Below are 22,013 nucleotides of genomic sequence, written 5' to 3'. Positions count from 1 at the left end.
AGTTTAAGGTGTATGCAGCATATGGTTGACCTCTGCCTCAGAAAGGCCACTCAACATGATTAAGGACTTGCAAATCTTACATGTAAAACTGAACTCCCGGTGTATTAAGGAAATGTAATTTCAAGTGATGGGTCATTTAAAGTGCCCATGGGAACTGCTACAGGATCACAGCAGTGGTTCTTTGAACTCTCTGAAGGTTACTCCGACATCTGAAGGCGCTAAAACTCAAACATACGCTTCCATAAAACTAACCACATGATAAACTCTGCCTCCTTCACCTGAATTACTCTGCCTGCACTGCTGGAGGGAACGGAATATATACGTCAATGTGGTTCTCGAATGTTCCTGTACACCAGATTTACAATTCTAAGACTCTAGCACAGAGTCAAAATGATTCTTGTTTTTTTTTTAATTTTACACAATTTACTGCAGATGAAATCAAACCAAAAATAAAGACAAATGAGTCAATGACATGACACTAGTGGTCCTGTAGTTAAAAAGGTTTTTGGATGAGGGTTTTAGTTAAATGTCTAAAATAAGGTTTTAGATATTTTCACATTTTACTATATAACATAAAATACATCAGTAATATGCCTCCCGTGATCTTTTTAAAGCATTTACATTTCTTGAAAAATGTGGTTTCTAACAAGTAGCTACAGGATGTTGGGTACATTAAATGTCATCATGCTGAACAGGAAAGGTCATCTACTCACTAATTCGCTTTTACAGCCTCATTGTGTTATTCTAAACCAAACTTTCTATCTTGTAGATTTTAAAGAACAATTTAAAGTCTTCAGAAGCTTAGCGATGTTGATGTTTAAGTCATGAGACCATGGTATAGTTTATTTAGCCTTTTACTTTAGCGGATTGTATTTAGGCTTCAAAACTTGTAAAAGTTGTGTTCACTTGTGAAGATTATCTTGAAAAATCAAAACAAAAATTTGAAACATTTGCTGGTCGCAGAGCTTATTCTACAGTAATACAAAATAATTTTACACTCTTTACATACATGTAACCATCCTATAAACTTGCATTTCTCATAAAAATGTTTTTAGGAGAAATCAAGTTTAAAAAACATTTAAAAATATAACAGCACACCTCCCCTCAACAAGCTTTTCAAGAGGTATTTGTATGAGGACAAATAATGAACGTTGTGCCAATGTTAAATACTTAAATGTTAGGAGTTTGTTCAAACCCCTAACACGAAGTATGAGTTAGGTAATAGTGATGACATGGTTGATTTGAGTTTTAGAAAGTTATAGTAATAGGATGTCATACCACTTTGAAATTTATGTTCAAACCAGGGTTATTAATTTTAGTATTGTAAAAGGAGTATAAATCTCTACACACTGACCAAACAGATTTCCCAACAATTAAAAATTACAACTCCGTGCCATCCCCAACTGCTTGCAGTATTTTGGTTTTACAAATGAAACCGGAACCTTGGATGGTTTGGCCAGTGTGTACAGATCAATCAACATGGGTCTGTTCAACAGCACACATGCTCACAGAATACTTAGATGTTATGCAAAACTATTCTGTGTACTAAGAAATCTGCAAATTTGCAAGAGCATTCCTGTGCTGTGAAAGGAGCCTGAAATGTCTTGAGTAAAATTAGTATCCCACATACCAGCCGCTGGAATAGGTCTTTGACTTTCACCTTGGTGGCAGCTGGAATCTCCATCTCAGCTTTCTTTTCTGTTTTAGCTAACAGAGGAGGAGGAAGACAGGGTTACTGCATGTTTACTCTGTCAACTGACCTTACATAACCACTGTGGTTCTCTACGATAAGATGCAGGTTCTGTTCGGAGAACCTCATTTAGACCAAATCGCAGAGTTTAAACTGTGATGCTCACTACTGCATATAGGTTACTCTTTAGATTTAAACCAACAAAAAAAACTATAACAGAACTTTCTACATAATAAGTCAATAACATAAATCTACAATAGTCCAATCACATGATCAGGCGAGACAATTTGTGTTTATACCAGTAAATAACATGCATCAAATGTGCCAGGACATATCCGAATGCATTAGTGTTTATGATACAAATGAGTTATGCTTGCATGCATTTCTGACACACTACACTTTTCGCTCCATTGACTTCCATTCATAGTCATGCAAATGTGAGAGACAGGAAACACAAGCTCATACAAATTGCACCGTGTTCCAAGGTTCAAGTTTAAGGAACTCTGCCCTCAGAATTTGTATCATCATGAAGGCATGACTCTTAGCTGAATTAAAAGAACACAAATTTTAAACCAGCAGCGCTGTAGTGAAGTAGACTGCATATTTTTACATTTTGAATTATGAAAAAAGTAGAAGTTCTAGTGTGACCATTAATAACAGTTGTCTATCTCTGACTTACAGATGATATCTGGTGCAAGCATGTAGTCTGTGAACTCTTCTTCCTTGTCATTTTGTTCAAACTTAGTAAGAGAGCGTTTGAGGCCAGCCTGTAGGATGTCACTCAGGATGTCCAGTTTTTGCAGGTGTCGACAGCGAGAATGTGTGCGGACGGCCTCTTCGTGTCCCATGATGGAGCGCTGCAGATGAGCTTTACCTAAACAAACAGACAGAAAACATTAGTTTGGTGTGCTTAAGTGGAATATCCAAATCATTTACACTCTCTGTGGCCTGACAGGTCTGTATGTAGAAGCCTCTCACCTATCCGCCTTCTCTCCTCCTTATCCTTCAGGATGTCAACAGGAGAACGTCCCTCTGGCATGGCATCATATATTTGTGACAGAGCCTTCTCTTGCTTGTCCTCATCATCACTGGGCATCACTACACATACAGACACATTAAAATCACCAATATTTAAATACTGCATTGTTTTTGCTCAAAACAGGAAACAAGTACATTTCTGTAAATTTCATCTCACAGAGGCCAAGTTAAATGTTATGGCATTTACACAACCCATTGTGTATTTACTTGGTCTGTTGAGTCCAAATTAACTCCTTAACAGCTAAAACGGTCTGTCACGGAGACAAAAAAAAACAGAAGAGAGAAAGAGGGGATGGGGGAGTGACTGCTTGAATAACAAGAATGTCACATAATCCCATTTGTTCTGGCATAGTCTATCAGAACACTGTCAAACGCAGCCTGAGATACTAAACCATCTCTGCCTTTCTTCTGCCTCCCTATTTACATCCTTAAAAAAAAAAAAAAAACACCTCAGAATAAAAGTCCATTAAAGCACTGATACCTGAATCCTTAACTCTCCCAAGGAAAAGGAAACAATTTCTATGAATGAGACACAAAGGTAACCTTTTAAAGGTTCCAGTGGGTTGCCAGCCAATGGGAGATGGCCAAGAGCTGTGATTGGGTGCTTGACTTACACTGGTGGTCCAGCAGAGCGGTAGAGACAAAGTAATGGGCAAGAGAGTTGTAGTGATTGGTCTTCAGCTCAGACATGGTGGTCCAGAAAAAGGGCACGTTGTTTTTAATGGGGGTCTGGATCATGGACTGGTGAACTTCATTGTAGGTCTCCCCCACCTGAGAACAGAAAGGAGAGAGGGGTAAATGTCACAAGCACGCCGGACAGAGGCGTAACAGTAGGCTTTGAAACAGACCCGCATACTGATAGGATCAACAGGTCATGTATTTATATGTAAAAATGTCCCCTTACACAGACATCCCAGCTCGAATTACAAAAGAAAGAACATACAAAAAAAAAAAAAAAAAGCAAATTGTTTGATTTTTTTTTTTTTTTTGAACAATAGTTGTTAGTAAGAATTTTAAATGTTTTTGAAAAGTCTTTAAATGCTCACCAAGTGAAATATTAAAATGAACAGTAGCTGTTTTGTATTTTCATATATTTTATAATGCATTTTAAGAGATGTCAAAGGTTTTAGCTGAATCAAAGTCATTACTCCAGTCTTCAATGTCACATGATCCTTTCAGAAATCATTCTAAGATGCCGATTTGGTGAAACATTTTATTTTTATAAATGTTATTATAAATACTACACGTTGAAAATAGTTGTGCTGTATGTGGAAATTGTGATGCATCTTTTCAAGGATCCTTTATGAACAAAGTTTAAAACAAAACAAAAAAATTTGAAATAGTCTTTACGGTCCCTCATGATCAATTTAATACATCCTTGCTTAACTAATAATAACTAATTACTGTAATATCACTGATTTTTTTTTTAATACCTTGGCAGCCTCTTGGGCAATTCTGAGCAGGCTGAAGAACTCATTTCGGATTCCTGGAAGAGTAATCTGCTCAAACCAACACTCCTGCGCCTGTGCTAACATCAGCCGGATCAATATGCTCAGCATAGCAGGACTCATATCATAACTGGGAGTGTGTGTAAATGTCTCCTTCAGGTAGTGCAGCACACCTGCAGCAGAACATACACAAACAAAAATCAAACAGACAGAATTAGACAGAATTTAGAGCATGCATCAGTCCCCTTATATTTGCCTTCAACTTCAGAAGAGTGTAAATTAAACAGAAATTTAAACGGAAAATTCTAGATAATTTATGCTTCCCAACATTATTTGGCATATGTAAAAAGCACTGCCATTTCCTCCTTTTAATACTCCAGCAAACACATCTTAGAGATAAAAAAAAGGACTTGTAGGACAATGTGTCAATCAATCTTTGTCATAATCACAACAACAAAAGGATAGAGAGAGAGAGAGAGATTATATTTGGTCCTTCTTTCCAGTGGAGATAAACAAAACATTCGATGTGATGAAAGAATGCAGGGTTGGCTGTTTTGATAGCTTAAGAAAGCCAGCCAAATCTCTCTGCTGTTTTTTTAAGGAGGTTAAAAACTGACACCGAGTTCCCATGAGCCTTTGACAGATCTGCTGTTGAGGGGGAAGAATTACATCATGTTCACTCCACCTTGAAACACAACCAGAACCCGAATACACAGTCTGTTCGTCATGATGCAGGAGTTCATCATAGCCAGTTCTGGATACTTTCCTTACCTTCTTGCAAATTTATCTAAATCTGTACCACATTACTGACGTTCTAAGCTGGTTATGTGCATTTTTACTGGTCAAGTGCATCTACTTAAAACCTCTCACCTGCAGATTTCTGGAAAGCAGTGATGGCGTCCTCGAGTCCAGCTTGTGTCTGTCTGTCGGCTCGGGTTCCAATCTGGGAGTATAGAGCTGCCATGTTGAAGAGTATGCTGGCTTTCTCCAGAGAGATGTTCTGCTGGCACACAGGAACACCGGTAAAAGAGTCATACCTGCATAGGCACAAAACAATTTGTTAAGACTCACACTGGCAAAACCACAGGTTATCTTATTTTTACTTTGATTACATTTGCAATGCTGAAGTGCATACTGTAGCTTTATTAGTAATTCAGTTACTTCTCTCCATTTTAATTTGCTTTTTTATGATGACATTTCTTCTTTATTTATCCTCTTATCTCCTTTTGTCGCTATGGTATAAATGAATGAAAAAGCTGATGTATAAACAGAAACAACAATGGCAGCCTGACAACCCAGTCAGACCAGTTGTGTGTTTCCTCCGAGTTGTGATGTTTACAGCTGATACAGTGGTGTATAATGTCAGTACTGCTGGTGTGGGTGAGATGCAACCTACCATGTAAAGAAAATGCCAATCTGGCGTGTAGGAGAGAAGAATCGAGTCTCTAAGAGGGAAAGCTGACTGAAGTAGTTGGCAAGCAAATCTACACCAGAAGGATTACGACTGGGGGTCCGACAGGCCTAAAAACACATTTAAGTCAGAAAATTCAAGAAAGAAAGATCTCACTGGTTATCCTTGTGTATTTGAACCTGCTTTCTGTAAGTTTGTTTCTTAGCAGATGCATTTTTATCCTAAATAAAAGAATCGAACATGTTACATCACACCTGTCTCAGGTCCATCAGGTCATCAATCTCATCCTGAAAGTTTGAGCCATCTTCACTGTAGTGTTCCAGGATGAAGTCCTATAAAAAAAAAATAAAAAAAAAAAATAATAATAATAATAATAAATAATATCCATTCACTCTCTCTGTCAAAGCAAACACAAAAACGCCAGACAGTCATGTATTCACAGGCCTGTTCTCTTTGCTAAACGTCTGTAGTGAGAAAACAGACATTACAATGACACAGTGTCATAGATTCACCATGGCTATGTCATTACAGTTTGACTAAATTACAGGTTGGAAGCATACCAAAACCCATCTGACTGATCCTCACGTCTCAACGAACATCTCAACACCCACTTATTTATAAGATAAGGGGCGTATATCAAACATCACTGTAGACTTCCAAAAACTTCCTTGTTTATTATGCTGTGACCTACATTCCATTTTCCTTTCGAAAAGCTTAGAGACTCTCAAAAGCCACCTGACTGAAGGCCTGATTGAGGGGGCGGTGTGAAAGAAACTGACCTTGACAGCAACTGAGAAATCCACATCCTTTGTCTCCTTCAGTCCCAGAGGGATGAGTGGGATGCTGGATGTCTCTCTGTGAAATCAATAAAAAGACATTAGAAATTAAATTTAGAAAAACCAAGATGAGATGAGAACAATTTCAGTAAGAAAGAATAAGACTTAAGTTCCTTCAGTAACACTTTAGTATAGGGACCAATTCTCACTATTAACATCTCTATTATTAACATATTGGTTGTTTATTAGCACTCGTAAAGCACATATTCTGCATCCACAATCCCACTCAATACTTAAATTTAACAACTACCTTACTATTAATAAGCAGCAAACCAGGAGTTTAGAGGCAAAAGTCATAGTTAATAGCGAGAACTGGACCTTAAAGCTGCAGTCCGTAAATTTTGCCTCTTTGTCGCCATTTCTGTTTGAAAACCTGGAATTGCAGTTACTTGCGGAATTATCTTGATTGCGTGGGTTGTGAGTCGGCACGGCTACAGCACAGATGAATCTAATGTTTTGAGGTGAATGTGTAGCTGTACATTATATAAATTATATTTTAAAATAGAAAAGTCATTTCAAATTATAATGTTATTTCACAGCATTACTGTTTTTACTGTATTTTAATCAAATAAATGCAGCCTTGGTGAGCATGAGAGTCTCCTTTAAAACCCCAAACTCAACTTTTACATAATTTGCGAGTTGTATAAAGTGACATTAACTGATGCATTATTAACATTGTTCATTCTTAGTTCATGAAAACAAACTGATGTTAACAAATCTAACCTTGCTGCAAAGTGTAACCAAGTCATTAACTAACAAAGTAATGTTGGATGTTCAAATTCTGGTACGGATTACTTGAAGATCTAGATACGAGAGCTCATTCTCTAGGAGTTTGAAAAACTTGTTTCCAGCGTGAAAGCAACAAGTGTTTGCATTGAATCGCTCTTCACATCATGCTGACAGCCGCCATGTTCTGCACTACTGCATGTAATGAGAACTTCAAGAACGCAAACTAATCAAGTTGCAGAGAACATTCATTCACTGCAATGAGACAGAATAGAAGACAGGTTTTGTTCTTCTGCGCTCTTCAGACCATGAGAAACAGGTTTGTTTCAAAAACCGATAGAGAGGGATGGGGGGGGGGGGGGTGCATGGGGCTTGAAAAAAAAAAAAAAAAGAATGCAGTTATGTCCTTTTACTGACACACACACACCGGAGTAAGCTTGCGGCTGCAATGGAGAATGCCACATTGTGTGCAGCTACAGGAAGACCTTGTCCTGTTCGGATTTCTTTTCACGAAACACAGGTGAAAACACCGCACCAATGGGAATATTCCTTTTCTCACACTCAGTCACACGTAGGAGGTGAAAGGCTTTGTTTGTTTAACAGGACAAACAAAGCATGTGTGTGGAAAGTTGAAGAAACTCATTTGCAGTGCAGAGGAAGAGTGTAAACAGAGCTTCTGCATAGAGAATGCTGGTATGCACCAGAGCACAACCACAAAAACACAAATACAGTGGCAGTCCAAAATTGACACACCTACTGCTGTATTAGCACTATTATACAATTTTTTTTTTATAAAAAAAAAAAAAAAAAAAAAAGGTCATACAAAGTACAAAAAACAAAAATGGAAGTATTGGAATCATGAAGGGAACAAAATCAGAACTACTCATCTAACCATTTGTCGGCTTTTTGAAACTAGGGGAATAAATAGATTTATTATTTATTTGAGCATTATTCTAGCAGATTCAAGCCAAACCCACATATTGCAGAACATCACACGGTATAGCCTAAGAGAGCTAAATTCTATTAAAAAACAAATAACTAAATGGGACGTTTCACCCAAAAATGAAAATTAGATGTTTTTCCAAAATATAATATTGTTGTGTTTTTGGTCGGTGTAGTATTGTTTTGAACCCCATTGAGTTTCATTACATTTACTTTGCAATGTGAAATTTACTAGCAATTTCTGAGTTAAAATAGTTTAAAAGGAAGGGCAAGTAACACATTGAATGAAATTCTGAAGTAGAAATACTGAAATAGTATTTTCTTGTAAAACACAATTAATAATTTATTTATATTTGATTTGAAAAGTTTTTTTTTTTTTTTTATACACGTGTATGGACAAAAAGTGTTATAACATTCTTCATCTTATTTTGTGTTTCCTGACACAAAGAAATTCATACAAATTTGGAATGACATGAAGGTGAGTAAATTACCATTTTCATTTTGGGTGAACTAACCCTTTAAACCCATACCATACTTTTACCTCCAAAAAAAAAAAAAGTGTGCTTGTCTCATGTTTACAGCTTTGCAGTGAGTTGTAATCACGGATGTAGGTCAGAGGTTCAGAATCAGGTACATATGTCTGCAGGAGGTTTTTCTGGTTTACTATGAACCCCCGAGGTACAGGGAATAAACACTCTTTCATTAAGTGCTTGGCCCAGAGGAACAAACCCAAGGCTGTAAGCCTCAACATGTTATGAAGCGAACGCTGATTTAAAAAAAAAAAAAAAAAACTAGGCCGGTATAGCTTAGTTAAGCAGGGTTTGAGCTGAAAATATGGCTCTCTCAGAGCAGAGAAAGACGGCTGTTTTCGTGCAGGTGAAGCATGCCAAAGACACTTAAGGGTGCATACACACTCACTCGCAGTGGTCTGAGAGGCAAAAGAGGGCTTAGAGAGGATTTAAAGAGGACAAGAATCCAACATTAACCAAGGAAACACACTCAAGGTCTATGAACTAAACATACACACAGCGTGACATCACAAACGCATGACTGCAGCACCATTGTTGAATCCTTTTATATTGACTGTAGGGTTTGTATCTCTAAAGAATGAATCACTTGAACATTATTGAATATAGATGACATGTATTTCTCTCACTGTTGCTATCTGTTTTAAGTTATGATCATTCTAAGCAAAGACGTTTTTAACATGTAACTGACAAAAGATAATTAGATTTCAGTAAGAGAATGTGTCATACATGCTATAGTTGTGATACCATGGAAGAGGTAACAGAACACTAAATTAAAATAAACACGCTTGCATCCTATTCTGACACGTGAGGGGGACAAATGTGTCATGTGTGTAAACGGAGGATGGACTTGAGGATTCACCAGAATTATCAACCTGTCAAACTGCCTCTGCATAAACCTGTCTGACCAGTTGTGTGGAACGAAGTCTTTCGATTGGGAATTAATGTAGAAAGAAACTCAAAAAGATGTAACGGATTAATGAGCCAGCAGCCTATTTCTTGTCTTCTCTTTAAACTTCAGCCAAGTTTACAAAAGTATAAGGGTGTGGGCTGATTAGGTTTTTTTAATAAGGGAAGGCATGGGGAGCAAGATTAGAGGAGACCGTCCTATAGAAATCAGCGGTCTGTGCTGCTATCGGCTGATATATGCTATATTTCAAATATCGCCATCGGCCCATAAGTTCTTCTGTTTGGCCGATGCGTTCGATTTTGACTGCGCTGAGAACGGCAGCGCTTGAGCACACAGGCTCACTTTCTCCCTCTTGTTCTCTGTTGTTGTTAACAGTTCTAAAACGGATAGAAGTCTGTCTAATAATCAGATAGAACTGATAAACAAAGGAATTAAAAAGGTATACAAAAAAGTATTATAACGATTGCTTTTATATTATTATTATTAGTCACAGAAAGGCAAACATTATAATACTTTTATTCTTTTGCCTTCAGCATTCAGCAAATGCGCATTTACAGTATCTCACGGAAGTACACCCCTCACATTTTTGTTAATATTTTATTATATCTTTTCATGTGACAACACTGAAGAAATTACACTTTGCTACTAGGGGTGTGACGATATACCGGTATTTGCGATAACCACAATATTTAAAATGAACAGGGGGCTGTGTCAAAACTACTTTACCAAACAAGCCAGGCTTATTTCAGTAATTCTGACTTATTTTAACTTGATTTGGTTTCCGAAAGCAAAGTTACCATAGCTCAAGCTCAGTCACTGTGGCAACTTATGCTGAGAAACTAACCTGGTTAGGAGCAGGCTAACTGTCAGGCTAAGCTGAGCTCCTCTAACACGCATCGATATTACCACTGACTCTCACATACAATCAGTGGACTTTATTATCAGACCAAAAATAATCTTAAATAATCAAATAAATAAAAAAAACAGGCTACTACCAACTGTATTTAATGTATTGTGCCCAAAATGTAGGCTAATGACCTTTTTTTTTTATTTCCCAAACACAACCTCTGGATATGACACTGAGCATGTGCACTCAACTTCTTTGGTTAACCATGGCGAGGCCTGTTCTGAGTGGAACCTGTCCTGTTAAACCGCTGTATGGTCTTGGCCACGGTGCTGCAGCTCAGTTTCAGGGTCTTGGCAATCTTCTTATAGCCTACACCATCTTTATGTAGAGCAACAATTATTTTTTTCAGATCCTCAGAGAGTTCTTTGCCATAAGATGCCATGTTGAACTTCCAGTGACCATTATGAGTGAGTGAGAGCGATAACACCAAATTTAACACACCTGCTCCCCATTCACACCTGAGACCTTGTAACACTAACGAGTCACATGACACCGGGGAGAGAAAATGGCTAATTGGGCCCAATTTGTACATTTTCACTTAGGGCGGTACTCACTTTTGTGGCCAGCAGTTTAGACAATGGCTGGGTGTTGAGTTATTTTGAGGGGACAGCACATTTACACTGTTATACAAGCTGTACACACTACTTTACATTGTAGCAAAGTGTCATTTCTTCAGTGTTGTCACATGAAAACAAAATATTTACAAAAATGTCAGGGGTGTACTCACTTCTGTGAGAGTGTATCTCATTTAAACAAATCTTTGAATGACTGATAAACATTTCATTTCACAAACCTTGCAGATCAGTCGAATCCAGCAGTGAGATCTTATAAAGTGTGCATTTGTATCCCGCATGATCAAGTGTATTCTGCGAGATGGTCTGTCCGTGTGAATTGAATGCGGACAAGAAGAGAGTTCAGCTTCACTGGAGACGCGAGATCGACAAACTTTAAACTCGTTATTTCAAATTATGCTGCGCTTTATGCATTTGCCCACTGCCATATTCATGTCATTTTTACCGTGTGCTGTATGTAAAATGAGTGTTGCCTTGGCTTTATTTAAAATATGATTCCCAATGCACACAAACATCCCAGAATACAGAGTCTCCTGTTGGTTACAGTGTTTACTTCCTTTTTAATTACATTTTTATAAAATATTTGTGAAAAATACTTATACACATGTTTATTTTACACATTTATTTTTTAAATCCATTTTCAAATGGTTTAAAATTTCTTAAATATTAATTAAAATAAATAAAATAAAAAACCATCATCGGTCGACCACTGAGTGTGATATTTTCAATATATTTCAATTGGAATGTTTCAGTGAATCATCAAGCTGACCAAAGCTAAGGAATGTACACCAAGACCATTTGATTTGTGGCATGAGAACTAATTTGATTTTATTTAATGTTTTGAAAACAAGCCAATTGGCTTATTGGAATTCAAAATCTTCTTCATGAAAATGGAATGATTTCACAATTCTGTATTGTGACGAGACTTGATTTTGTCCATCGGGACTTTATTAATATTAACATGAAGGTAATATTTTCAAGTTTAAAAGATCATGAGGGTACATTGATTAAAAAAAAAAAAAAAAAAAAAAAAAAAAAGGATGTGCATTGATAAATCATTTATAATAAGCAGTATTCCATAAGATATAAGAATTTTGATTTCATTGTGACTCATACAACATTCCAATGAAATTAAAAAGTTCTTAAACACTAAAAAGCATTAATTTCACCTTTAGTGTTAAAACTGTGGATGCCATTAGTTTACAAATAACAGTTTACAGAATTATTTGTGCAGCTTCTAATCTCCAAACATTTCCATTATTGTCCTTCAGTTTACTCAGTCTACAAAAAGGGAGAGATTTCTGAAACTCAAAGATCTAATGAGTAAAGTCTTTCTGAGGTATGCGTCATATCACAGGAAATTTATTTGCAGACCTACATGGAATTTGTAGCCACAGAAATTCCAAAAAAGCTTAAATTTAAACACCTACCATTGACAAAATTCTAAACATCCCATGGCCCTTCTGTGTTTAATTCATTATTATTTTTACAATTTTGATGATGCTTTTAACTACCAAGAATCATTTCAGTTCTCTCAGTTCTGTTTAACAATAATTAACCATATTTAAATACATTCCACATAATTTGCTAGGAGATTAGTACAGAAAATGTGATCGTACAGGGCAGTGAACAGAGGTGTCTGCTCTTATATCATTCTGTACACACCCCTTACATTACTGTAACATGTCGGGGAGGCTCCGTCTGTCCAGATGAAATGGACATGTGTGATTAAGAGTAAGAGTAGGAGTAGTAACTGTGCATTCTGTCTCTAGAATGGATCTTAATCTAACTTGAGTTATGTTCTCACTGTATCTTTCTTCATCCTAATCAGTGCTGTGTACTTACTGTACGTTCTGATAAACTTCCACTGAGCTGTTGAGTCCTTCCAGCTCCTCCATAAGAAGCTGCAGATCTGAGTTGACATAACTCAACTCCAGCACCACCTGCTCCCGAACCTTATTATTGGACGTCGCCCTTGAAAGAGAAAAAGAGAGGATAAGCTTAGGTCACATGCAACTAAGTTCATAACACAGAACAAGTGCCATCATTTTAATCAGTATGAAAATGTACAGAAGCAACAGTACAGAAGGAAGAGGCTGATAAGACTGGAGTCTTTGTTATTTTTGTGCTCCCAAGCACATGATAGAAATAAGTGGCGAGTGGGCAGTACGGCCACGTTTGTCAAAGAAAAGCTTTAGTATTCAACTGCACATAAAATATACACTAAATATAAAAATGGAAATATGCCTAACTACAGGCAATCAATAAAATACAAAACCTTATAGAGACAGAGAGGAACATCTGCACAGCAACCCTGTTTTATCTGTGACTGCTATTCTAAACTCTAGGCAATGGGAGGAAGCAAGGTGAAGGTGAGCAGGTCAGGTTGAACCTGAGACTTCTGACCTTTTATTCAAACAGGCAACATCACACTTGTGCCAAACCGTCACTCACTGTCTTCTATTTTAAATCACATACCTTGTGGTTCTCAAACACTCACCTGAGGGGACAAATACTACCAAAAATTCTTATTATAAAATAGTATATGTAATACTATACTAATCATAAATGTATTTATTTGTACATCGCTGTAATAGCCTCAAACAAAAATTCAGCTCAAAGTGCTCTACAATGAAAAAGCATTACAAAAAGTACTTTATACAAAACCAGATAAAATATCATAGCTAAATGTAACAGGCTTGAGGATGACCGACTTCATAATAATGATAAAAGATAGAATTGATGGCGAGCAAACAAAAATGTAAAATTAAAATTAAGTAACAAAGAAATGTATTATATTGTTAATATTGTTATTGATCTTGAAAAGCATAGCAAAGTATAAATAACTATTTTGAAGAAAAAAAAAAAAAAAACTAAGATAAGGTTAAGATGAATATTTCTGATTCCATCTGTTACTGTACATGTAATGACATGACTAATTATTTTAGCTCATCCCAAGGCCTATGAGACAGTGCAGATCAGGATGTTCTTTAATTTTAAAGTAAATATAACTTTAATGAGTCATGTTTGTTCTTGGTTGAATACCTAAAACGTCTCTCACTGATGGAAGCACACGGAAATGTCAACTGAGAGTGGAAGATTCCTTGAACCTGTCTAAGCTTTTCACATTTTCTATTATAATACAGTGGTGCAAATTAGACAGCACAATGGGTCGGAAATGTTTTAAAGACCCCATGAGGTGTATTATTCTGTACACCAACTCAAGAGTCACGTTGGCAGGCGGGACGCCACAAAATTAGCACTCAATGAAACCGGTCGGGCCTGTGAGCTCACTCAAACAAACACACAAGATTGTGGACTACAGCCGCTTAGATCTGAGAGAAAGAGACAGACAGCGAGAGAAAGAGAAAAACCATTATTTGGAAAGCATGTGGGGTGGGGGGGTGGGGAGGTTAATAAAAGCAGACGACTTCCTTACAATTTATCTATTATGTGGCTATCCTTTCTTCCATGAACCACACACTGCTGAGACTCATGAATGAGGGAACATTCCAGATCAGCTCTGAAGATAGAGCAGCTACGAATGGAAGGTAAAGAGATTGAGCAAGCATCCACCCCCACTCGATCCCATCCCAATATTAATGAGCTCAAGTAACCAAAAACACTCAGACACCCAGCTCTAATGAAGGGCTATAAAACTGACTCATGTATATCATTACAATACATACCAGGCCTTCTTTAGATCTGAATCACACATTAAACCGGAGCATTTCAAGTGTTTGACTGAACTATCGGCAGAGAGATCCTCAGGCAGCATTTGCATGTACGTGTGAGAAGCACTGCCGTGCCTCTCAAACAGCCTAATTTTAACTGCTTCTGCTGACATGCTTTTAAGAGAGCCTCCGTACGTGTCTGTGTGGACGCGTTAAACAGGATTACAGCAGGCCTCAGGGACATTTGCAAACATCACAGCAATGCAATGACCTCACTGGTGTACCTGTCACAACAGTCACCTGCTGACTAGCGGGAATTTCATTCCATATAGAAACATTCCTTTGCATTTAAAATCACCAAACCCTTCTATCTGCTTGGATCCAGCCTTGTTTTCCACCAAGTTTCAACCAACTCACAATATCCAATCAAACTGCAGCCAATGCCAGATGACAATGACTGGACAAATAGCCCAAACATATCATTAACCCATGGAGAGAAATAGAAAAGAGACTCACTTATGTTTTCTTATTGAAAAGAGCTTGTTCAAATTTTATTGTTCTAATAAGATTTAAAGCCACTTTGACGTCAATGCCAATCAAATGCTTCGCAACCCAGCAGGTGTGTCCTTCAAAACCACAGAGACAACAGACACACTTAACGTCCCCATGGAGACTGGGTTGTCCAATGTTACAGCGTGTGCTCGTCGTAAAGGGAAAAACGCTGGCAGCTTTTGAGAGAGGTAATATACAAGCTGGGGTTTTCACAACAAGACGCAACAGCAGTTCTGTAAACTTCACAAATACCTGTCCTTTCTGACTGTCAGCACTGGTATGAATGTGGCTGTTTGCTGATCAGATGTTTCCTGTCGGCTTGGGTTTCATTTATATGAATGCTTCCTTGAACAGAGCTGATACAAATCTGGTAGCACTGGTCAGTTACAAATCAGGCAAATGATATTCTACAATCCAAAGTACAATCAGAGCTTCCTTGTCTTTGAAAACAGAACATTACATTTTCTTCACATAATTTGCATTAACATTTAACCAGGGATGAACTGAAATTTCAGTAGCTGAAAGAGAAATTAGGACAAAATTTGCTCAAACAAAACACTGTTTAAAAATTTGAGGTCACGGGTCAAGTTTTTTTTAAAGAACTTAATTTTATTCAGCAAGGACACACTAAATTGATCAAAAGTAACTGCAAATACATTTACATTGTTATATTTATTTCTATTTTAAATAAATTCTATTCTTTTGAACTGCAAAGAATCCTATGTCACGGTTTGCACTAAATATTAAGCATCACAACTGTTTTCAACACTGATAATAAGCAATGTTTCTTGAACACCAAATCAGCATAATAGAATGATTTCTAAACAATAATGTGACACTGAAGATTGGAATGTTTATTATGTTTATTATATTTCTGATAAAATAAATGCAGTCTTTGTGAGCATAAGACAATCTCAATTTACTGCACTTCATAGTAGTGTGTGCAAAAACATTACACTGATCAACACTGACATGCATAATTATATCATTGGGTCATAATTTGTCAATTGAAGGAAGTGAGTGTACTGACTTAGTATTATTCAATAACAAAGGCTAATTTAAAATGACCGTTTTTGGTTTCCACTTTTGGCCAACAGAAAACATGCAAAATGTTTATGGACTGATATATCATTAACAACAATTCAAAATGATTCATTTTAGAAAGGCATTTAACATTCTGTAAATAAAAGTTCTGATGTCTAATTTGTATGAAACTCTTCTTCCCCTTGACGTGCTACAGGACACCAGAAAGGTGACACTAAAAAATATTTGCATTATACTTTGCATGTTTTTTAGTCAGACACCGTTTTTTCCTCTCTTGTCTGGATCAGCTATAGAAGTGTGCATGACTGACTGGCGGTTACCATTCAAATCAGTGCATTTCAAAGTTGACAGATGGCTGCTAGAATGTTCGAAAACTACTTGCACTACTTAAATGTTTTGAAGCAAACCAAGTTATATTTGAGTTTAAAACATTATGGTTACAGGTTAATGTCCTAGTAAGGATTCTATGAGCTTCACGGGTATGAGGTCTGAAAAGTGAAAATCTCATATAGCATTCCCAGTCTCTTTAGTCATCAGCTGTTAACAAAGGCTCAGTGTTACTGTGTCTATCAACAACTCCAAATCTAAGGGTAAAAATGCAAACCTGACTGCCAGATCAGAGTGCAGATGAGCTCCAAATATTTGCTTCTGCACACATACACACAGAGAAATAATTTGATGACAGGTTAGCAGCAAGACGTCTGACTGAAACCTAATTGCACAAAGAGCAGAGAATTCCTCTATAACAGGGCAGTGATTCACCCGACACAGCCAGTGCTCTGTGGTCCAGTGCCAGACACTTTAAGACAGATGCTGTTATGTAACCAAAGAAAAACTATCAATGAAAGACTATGGTACCTTCTTTAAAAAAAAACTTGGTTGGGTTTTTAGGGAAAGAGTTCCTGCATGTGTGTGCATATCAACACATAACATGCAAGGTAAGGGTGATGAATGAGCCTTTGCCCTTGTGTTTGTGTCCACAAATAAGAGTGCTTGACTTACTTGAGAAGGTTCTCCGCTCCAGCTCTCATCCTCATCTGCTTGATGATTTGCTGGTTGAGAAGCGCTCTTTTGTTCTGCAGCTTACTGCGGCCTGTCTGTGCAAATGGATTACATCCCTGTCAGAGAAAGAGAAGGAATGAGATAAACAACAGCTCGCATGGTTTTTGTGCCAAGGATTCCTCATTGACAGCTAATCTAAAATGAATTTACTGCCTGTTGTGAACATTCTTTTAAAGCATTACATTGTGCCTATAAATGATAAGCACACAAGCACATGCCAGCCAACACAATGCAATGTTGTTGTAATGTTGTAATGTTTTTAAGGTGTGGCGTACCCAGTACATGACGTAACGAGATCAATTTCCCACCCAAACACACCTATAGAGAGTATGTGTCACAAATACGATGAGGGAGGAGGTCTGATTTATAGGAGGCTGGTATCAATCTAGATGGTTAAAATAGCAAACCTCTTACTCCTCTAATCTTGACAAACATTCCATAAGATCCTACAGTCAAAATGTACTGTCTACTTCTGAAAGCAGGTCCATTTGCTATGACATAATTATTCTTCTGATGTCTTTAGTTATCAAAAACTGATTGTTTGATTCATAACTGTTGCTTGTGTGAAAAGCAGATGTCAAACACCAGGAAAGTCAAACAGGCAATTTTATGGTAATTTACTGTTTAATGTGTAAAAGTAGATACTGACGTTCACACAGTTAATGTTTTGGACTGACAAGTGTACTAAACGTGTGGTCAAATTTTTCACAAATTGCAAGTTTGAAATCCAGTGGTCTCAATGGGAATCTGTGTGATCTGAAATTTCATTCAAACTCGAAAAAGTTTGCAACGGGTTCGAGTTGCTCAACTCTAGCTAATTTCCCACATTGTCCAACAAAAAGCTACTTGGTTTGAAAGCAACCTCTGTGTCAATGGTGCTTCATGCATCGATTCGCTATACTATTAAAAATGGACAATGGACCTTTTTTGATTGTGAAATTAGCCCAAATATGATTGCACTAACAGGTGTGATGTTCATACAACAGCTTACAGTAGCAGCACAAATACACTCAATGCACACATGACCGAAGTCAATTTTGTATCCGTGCAAAAGCCGTGAATAGCATTCAGAAGTACAGTGACAATGACTGAAGTAAATATCAAAGATGGAGACTTTCATAATACCAGAAAGTCTTTGACTAAACATTTTTTAATGACAACTACAATCAAGGATTATCTATCATATTATCTTCATTATTGGACTGTGCCGTTAAAATACTTCATTTGTATTTGTGCAGGTGAAAACAGCTCTGGTAGAAGACAGACAGCAACTACATCTAAAGTTTCAGATGACACACAGCTCATATCTCCCTCTCTATAAGCTACCAAAACCCCATGTGAAAAAAAACCCTGCACACTTGAGACACGAACATGTGCAGAGCAGAGTTCCTCTCGTATTGAATGACAAGACAGACCACTAGCTGCCAAGTGTGGTTTTGTTCTCACGATACAGCTTGACTGAAAATTCCAACTCAATTACATAATTTGCTTGTCACTTTTGTTAACAACCGGATTGAGTGTGAAAGTAGCAATCTGAAACAAAATGAAAACCATAGTCTGCTGCAGTGTAAACATGGGCTGTCTCAATACATGCAATAGTGGTTGTCAAAGGGACCCATCTACACATTCTAGAACACTGACCAGGGCACTGTTTAGCCAAGCAGAACCAAAGAGCTGCCAGTGCAACTGCGTTCCAGTCACAATCACACAATTACCCCTCAACTAACATTTCAAACAGAGCACAAACAAGGTCCTAATCAAACCAGGGCACAAATGAGACAGAAAACAGGGCCTCAACTAAGCTGTATAAGTGTTCAGCATTATGCAACTGTTAGTTATCTGCACAAATATGAGACTAAAGTAACAAATGTTAATTTCTATTTTCAGCCATAGGACATCCTTTAAATGTGCCAATGACTAACTGCTCTGCTTCTGAATCTGCATTGGGGTAACAAAGTTAGGCTTCAGTAAACACCCATTAAAGAGTTATGCAACAGAAAGTGTATTAAATTCGGATCAATGATTCATTTAAGACACGCTCTTTCCTTCTTACTCATGGATTCTTGGGTGCAGTTTGATCACTTTACTCATTCTGCGTAATGCTGCACAGAAGCAATGCTATACTAATCGTAAAACTCTGAACAGCTTCTCATGCCTGTGCCGGGACATGAAATTGGAGCATCTGTGTTTCATTAACGCTTGTGGTTTGGCTATGCACTTTCACTGGGCAGATGCAACGTTAATATGAGGAAAACTGGAAAAACATGCTGAATCTGCAATTTAGTTTCTCTAAGCCCCATAGCCCAAGCAGGATCAGCTCAGGCGGAACTGGACCAAAACCACATCACCACTCTGCAGCCCCCACCTGGTAACCGGCCTGAAACCTTCTCGCTGCAAACGACGACCACACTCATTTTCAAAGAATTAATGTGACAAATGAAAAGGATACACAGGAAATGTCCTGAACAAACAACTACTTCCAGCAGCACAGTAAAATACTAAAATCCAACAATCAATGCAGTAACATAACCATATTTGCCCACATCAACTCAAACCCAGTCTGTGGTTCAATTTTCAGTTTTTCATGTGAAGGGGTGGGGGGGGGGGGGGGGACTTCAGAAAAACACTTTAAGAGAAACTGTAGAAACTGATCACTCTACTGGTCCAGCTGACATCAAACTAAGAAAAATAAGAAGCCCTGAACAACAAAGCCCAATAGATCCTCTTGACACAAAGAGAGGTGAGCTGAAGAAAGACAATGGGCCTCTTCAGCTGCCATTCACACTGACAAAAAAATCCTGAGGATAAAAGATCCAGGATAAATGCCAGAAACCTGCCACTATTTAATCTTCCAAAGTCCAAAGTAAACACATACAAGCACACACTTCAGGGTGGACTGTACAAAAACGTATATACAAACACACTGAGCCAACGTCACCATGACCACTGCAGAGTCTGAATATAATGATGGCAAAATGTAAAATAAGCAAATGCCAGAAACAACTCGGAGTAAGGTACACAATTTTTAAAAATTAAAAAAAAAAAAAAAAATCACTATTAACCACAGTTTCCACCAAAACACAATAAGCAAAAGATAGCAACGTAATAATTCTTGCAAATGTATCAGTTTTTGATAAAGTATGAATGTACTGTAATGTATTCAGGTGTGTGTTCCTCCTACCTCATACTAGTCCAACAGTCTGTGCTTTTGTTTATTGTCATTTTTAATTGAGTGATTTAAAGTTTTTGTTATTTGAACTACTATCAAACGTTAACCAATCGATTAATTTTAAACCCTTTTTGCACACAGTCTACATGTACATTCACTACATTTGTTTACATCAACTTCAAATTGCACTGCATTATTTGGAGGACAACGCTGACTGGGCAGGATGTGGAATAACAAATTTGTAAATAAAGGATTAAAATTATATTTTAATTTTAAATTGTTTTAATAATTAATAACTGTTGGATTCCTGTCCAATTAATCAAATAAATTATCAACATATTAATCTATTGTTAAAATAAAGTTGAAACTCTACTATTAATCACAAATTATTCAAGTTATTTAATAACAAGCTCGGTCCTGGAGGGCCGGTGTCCTGCAGAGTTTAGCTCTAACCCTAATTAACCACACCTGAAGCAGCTAATCAAGCTCTTACTAGAAACTTCCATGCACTTCCATGCACAAACTCTGCAGGACACCGCCCTCCAGGACCGAGTTTGGGCAGCCCTGGTATAAACAATAGGCCTACCTAAAGCCACTTTTGTCGAAAACTAGGGTTACCATTTTTGTAGCTAATAAACGTTGATGTAAAAATATTAAGTAGCTTAAATATTAAGAAGCCAATCGAAGATGGTTTAACAGAGTGAATAAAATACAAAAACCAAGGGGAAACTGAACCTTTAAACGAGAAAGTGTAAACTCTTGGCATTGTTTGTGGGCATCAGATCTCGCCAGATGTGTGCTCATCTCCAACAGATCCTATTACAAACACCTAATGAAGAAGAGAGGCTGGATGCCTCGTCCTTCACTTGTTGTCAACACTTTGTCTTAAAATTCGTGAAAGAACATAAAAATTAGTCACGTATATTTTCATTACAACGCTAGCAAAACAGCAGCGATGTTTCTATCTAGACGGTGACCAATAAAAAGTCCTGATGAACTTCTCATCACCTCCCGAAACATCGAGAAAAACGGGAACGAAACTCCGAGTGACTGACCTTTTTGAAGTAGCCACTCTCCACCGGTCCGTTGGTCTTGCAACCATTGGGAATAAGAGTGTCCGTCATTTCTGAATAACTGCCTCGATGAAATCCAGAAAGCGTAAATCGTTGCTGCAGCTCAACAGGTGTGTGTCTCTAAGCAACTCCAGTCTCAGATGTCTGTTGATGATCCAGTGTTGTGCACACTCTCCTAATCAATTTCAGCATTCGCTCGCCCCGCCCCGCTCTGGGTGCGTCACCACAGTGGGCGGAGTCTGTCTGATCTTACCGAGATTGAGGTCTCTGCAGAGTAAAAGAGGGCGTTTCTGAATTTGTGGGTGTTTTCAAACTGCTGGGAGTTTCTCAATCATACAAACAAAATGATTTCCTTTACCTAACCCCACCCCTAAACCTACCATCACTATGACGTCAGCCAATCAGGACACATGGTCTAAAAACGCCCCGATC

At 37.6% G+C, this 22,013-nt stretch overlaps 1 protein-coding gene across 2 annotated transcripts in view; it reads right to left on the bottom strand.

Annotated features, from left to right (window-relative positions):
- Positions 1-21,794, bottom strand: part of LOC306851686 (rhophilin-2-like) — a 29,571-nt gene extending 7,777 nt beyond the window's left edge. Inside the window, exons 1-12 of one of the 2 annotated variants that reach the window (XM_079388118.1) lie at positions 21,564-21,794; positions 17,280-17,395; positions 12,853-12,981; positions 6,367-6,442; positions 5,842-5,919; positions 5,573-5,697; positions 5,047-5,213; positions 4,162-4,349; positions 3,343-3,499; positions 2,669-2,788; positions 2,370-2,564; positions 1,631-1,707 (exon numbers count right to left, since the gene is read on the bottom strand). In XM_079388118.1, coding sequence (XP_079244244.1) covers positions 1,631-1,707; positions 2,370-2,564; positions 2,669-2,788; positions 3,343-3,499; positions 4,162-4,349; positions 5,047-5,213; positions 5,573-5,697; positions 5,842-5,919; positions 6,367-6,442; positions 12,853-12,981; positions 17,280-17,395; positions 21,564-21,632 — 1,497 coding nt within the window. In that variant the 5' untranslated portion in view covers positions 21,633-21,794. The remainder of the gene's footprint in view (positions 1-1,630; positions 1,708-2,369; positions 2,565-2,668; positions 2,789-3,342; positions 3,500-4,161; positions 4,350-5,046; positions 5,214-5,572; positions 5,698-5,841; positions 5,920-6,366; positions 6,443-12,852; positions 12,982-17,279; positions 17,396-21,563) is intronic. The other variant, XM_079388119.1, reaches the window with a different exon arrangement.
- Between the last annotated feature and the right edge of the window lie 219 nt (positions 21,795-22,013).

The sequence above is a fragment of the Barbus barbus genome (assembly GCF_936440315.1).
Source record: "Barbus barbus genome assembly, chromosome: 1".
Lineage (NCBI taxonomy): Eukaryota > Metazoa > Chordata > Actinopteri > Cypriniformes > Cyprinidae > Barbus > Barbus barbus.
The sequence above is the reverse complement of the archived record's forward strand: the minus strand, read 5'-3'. Positions and strand labels throughout refer to the sequence as shown.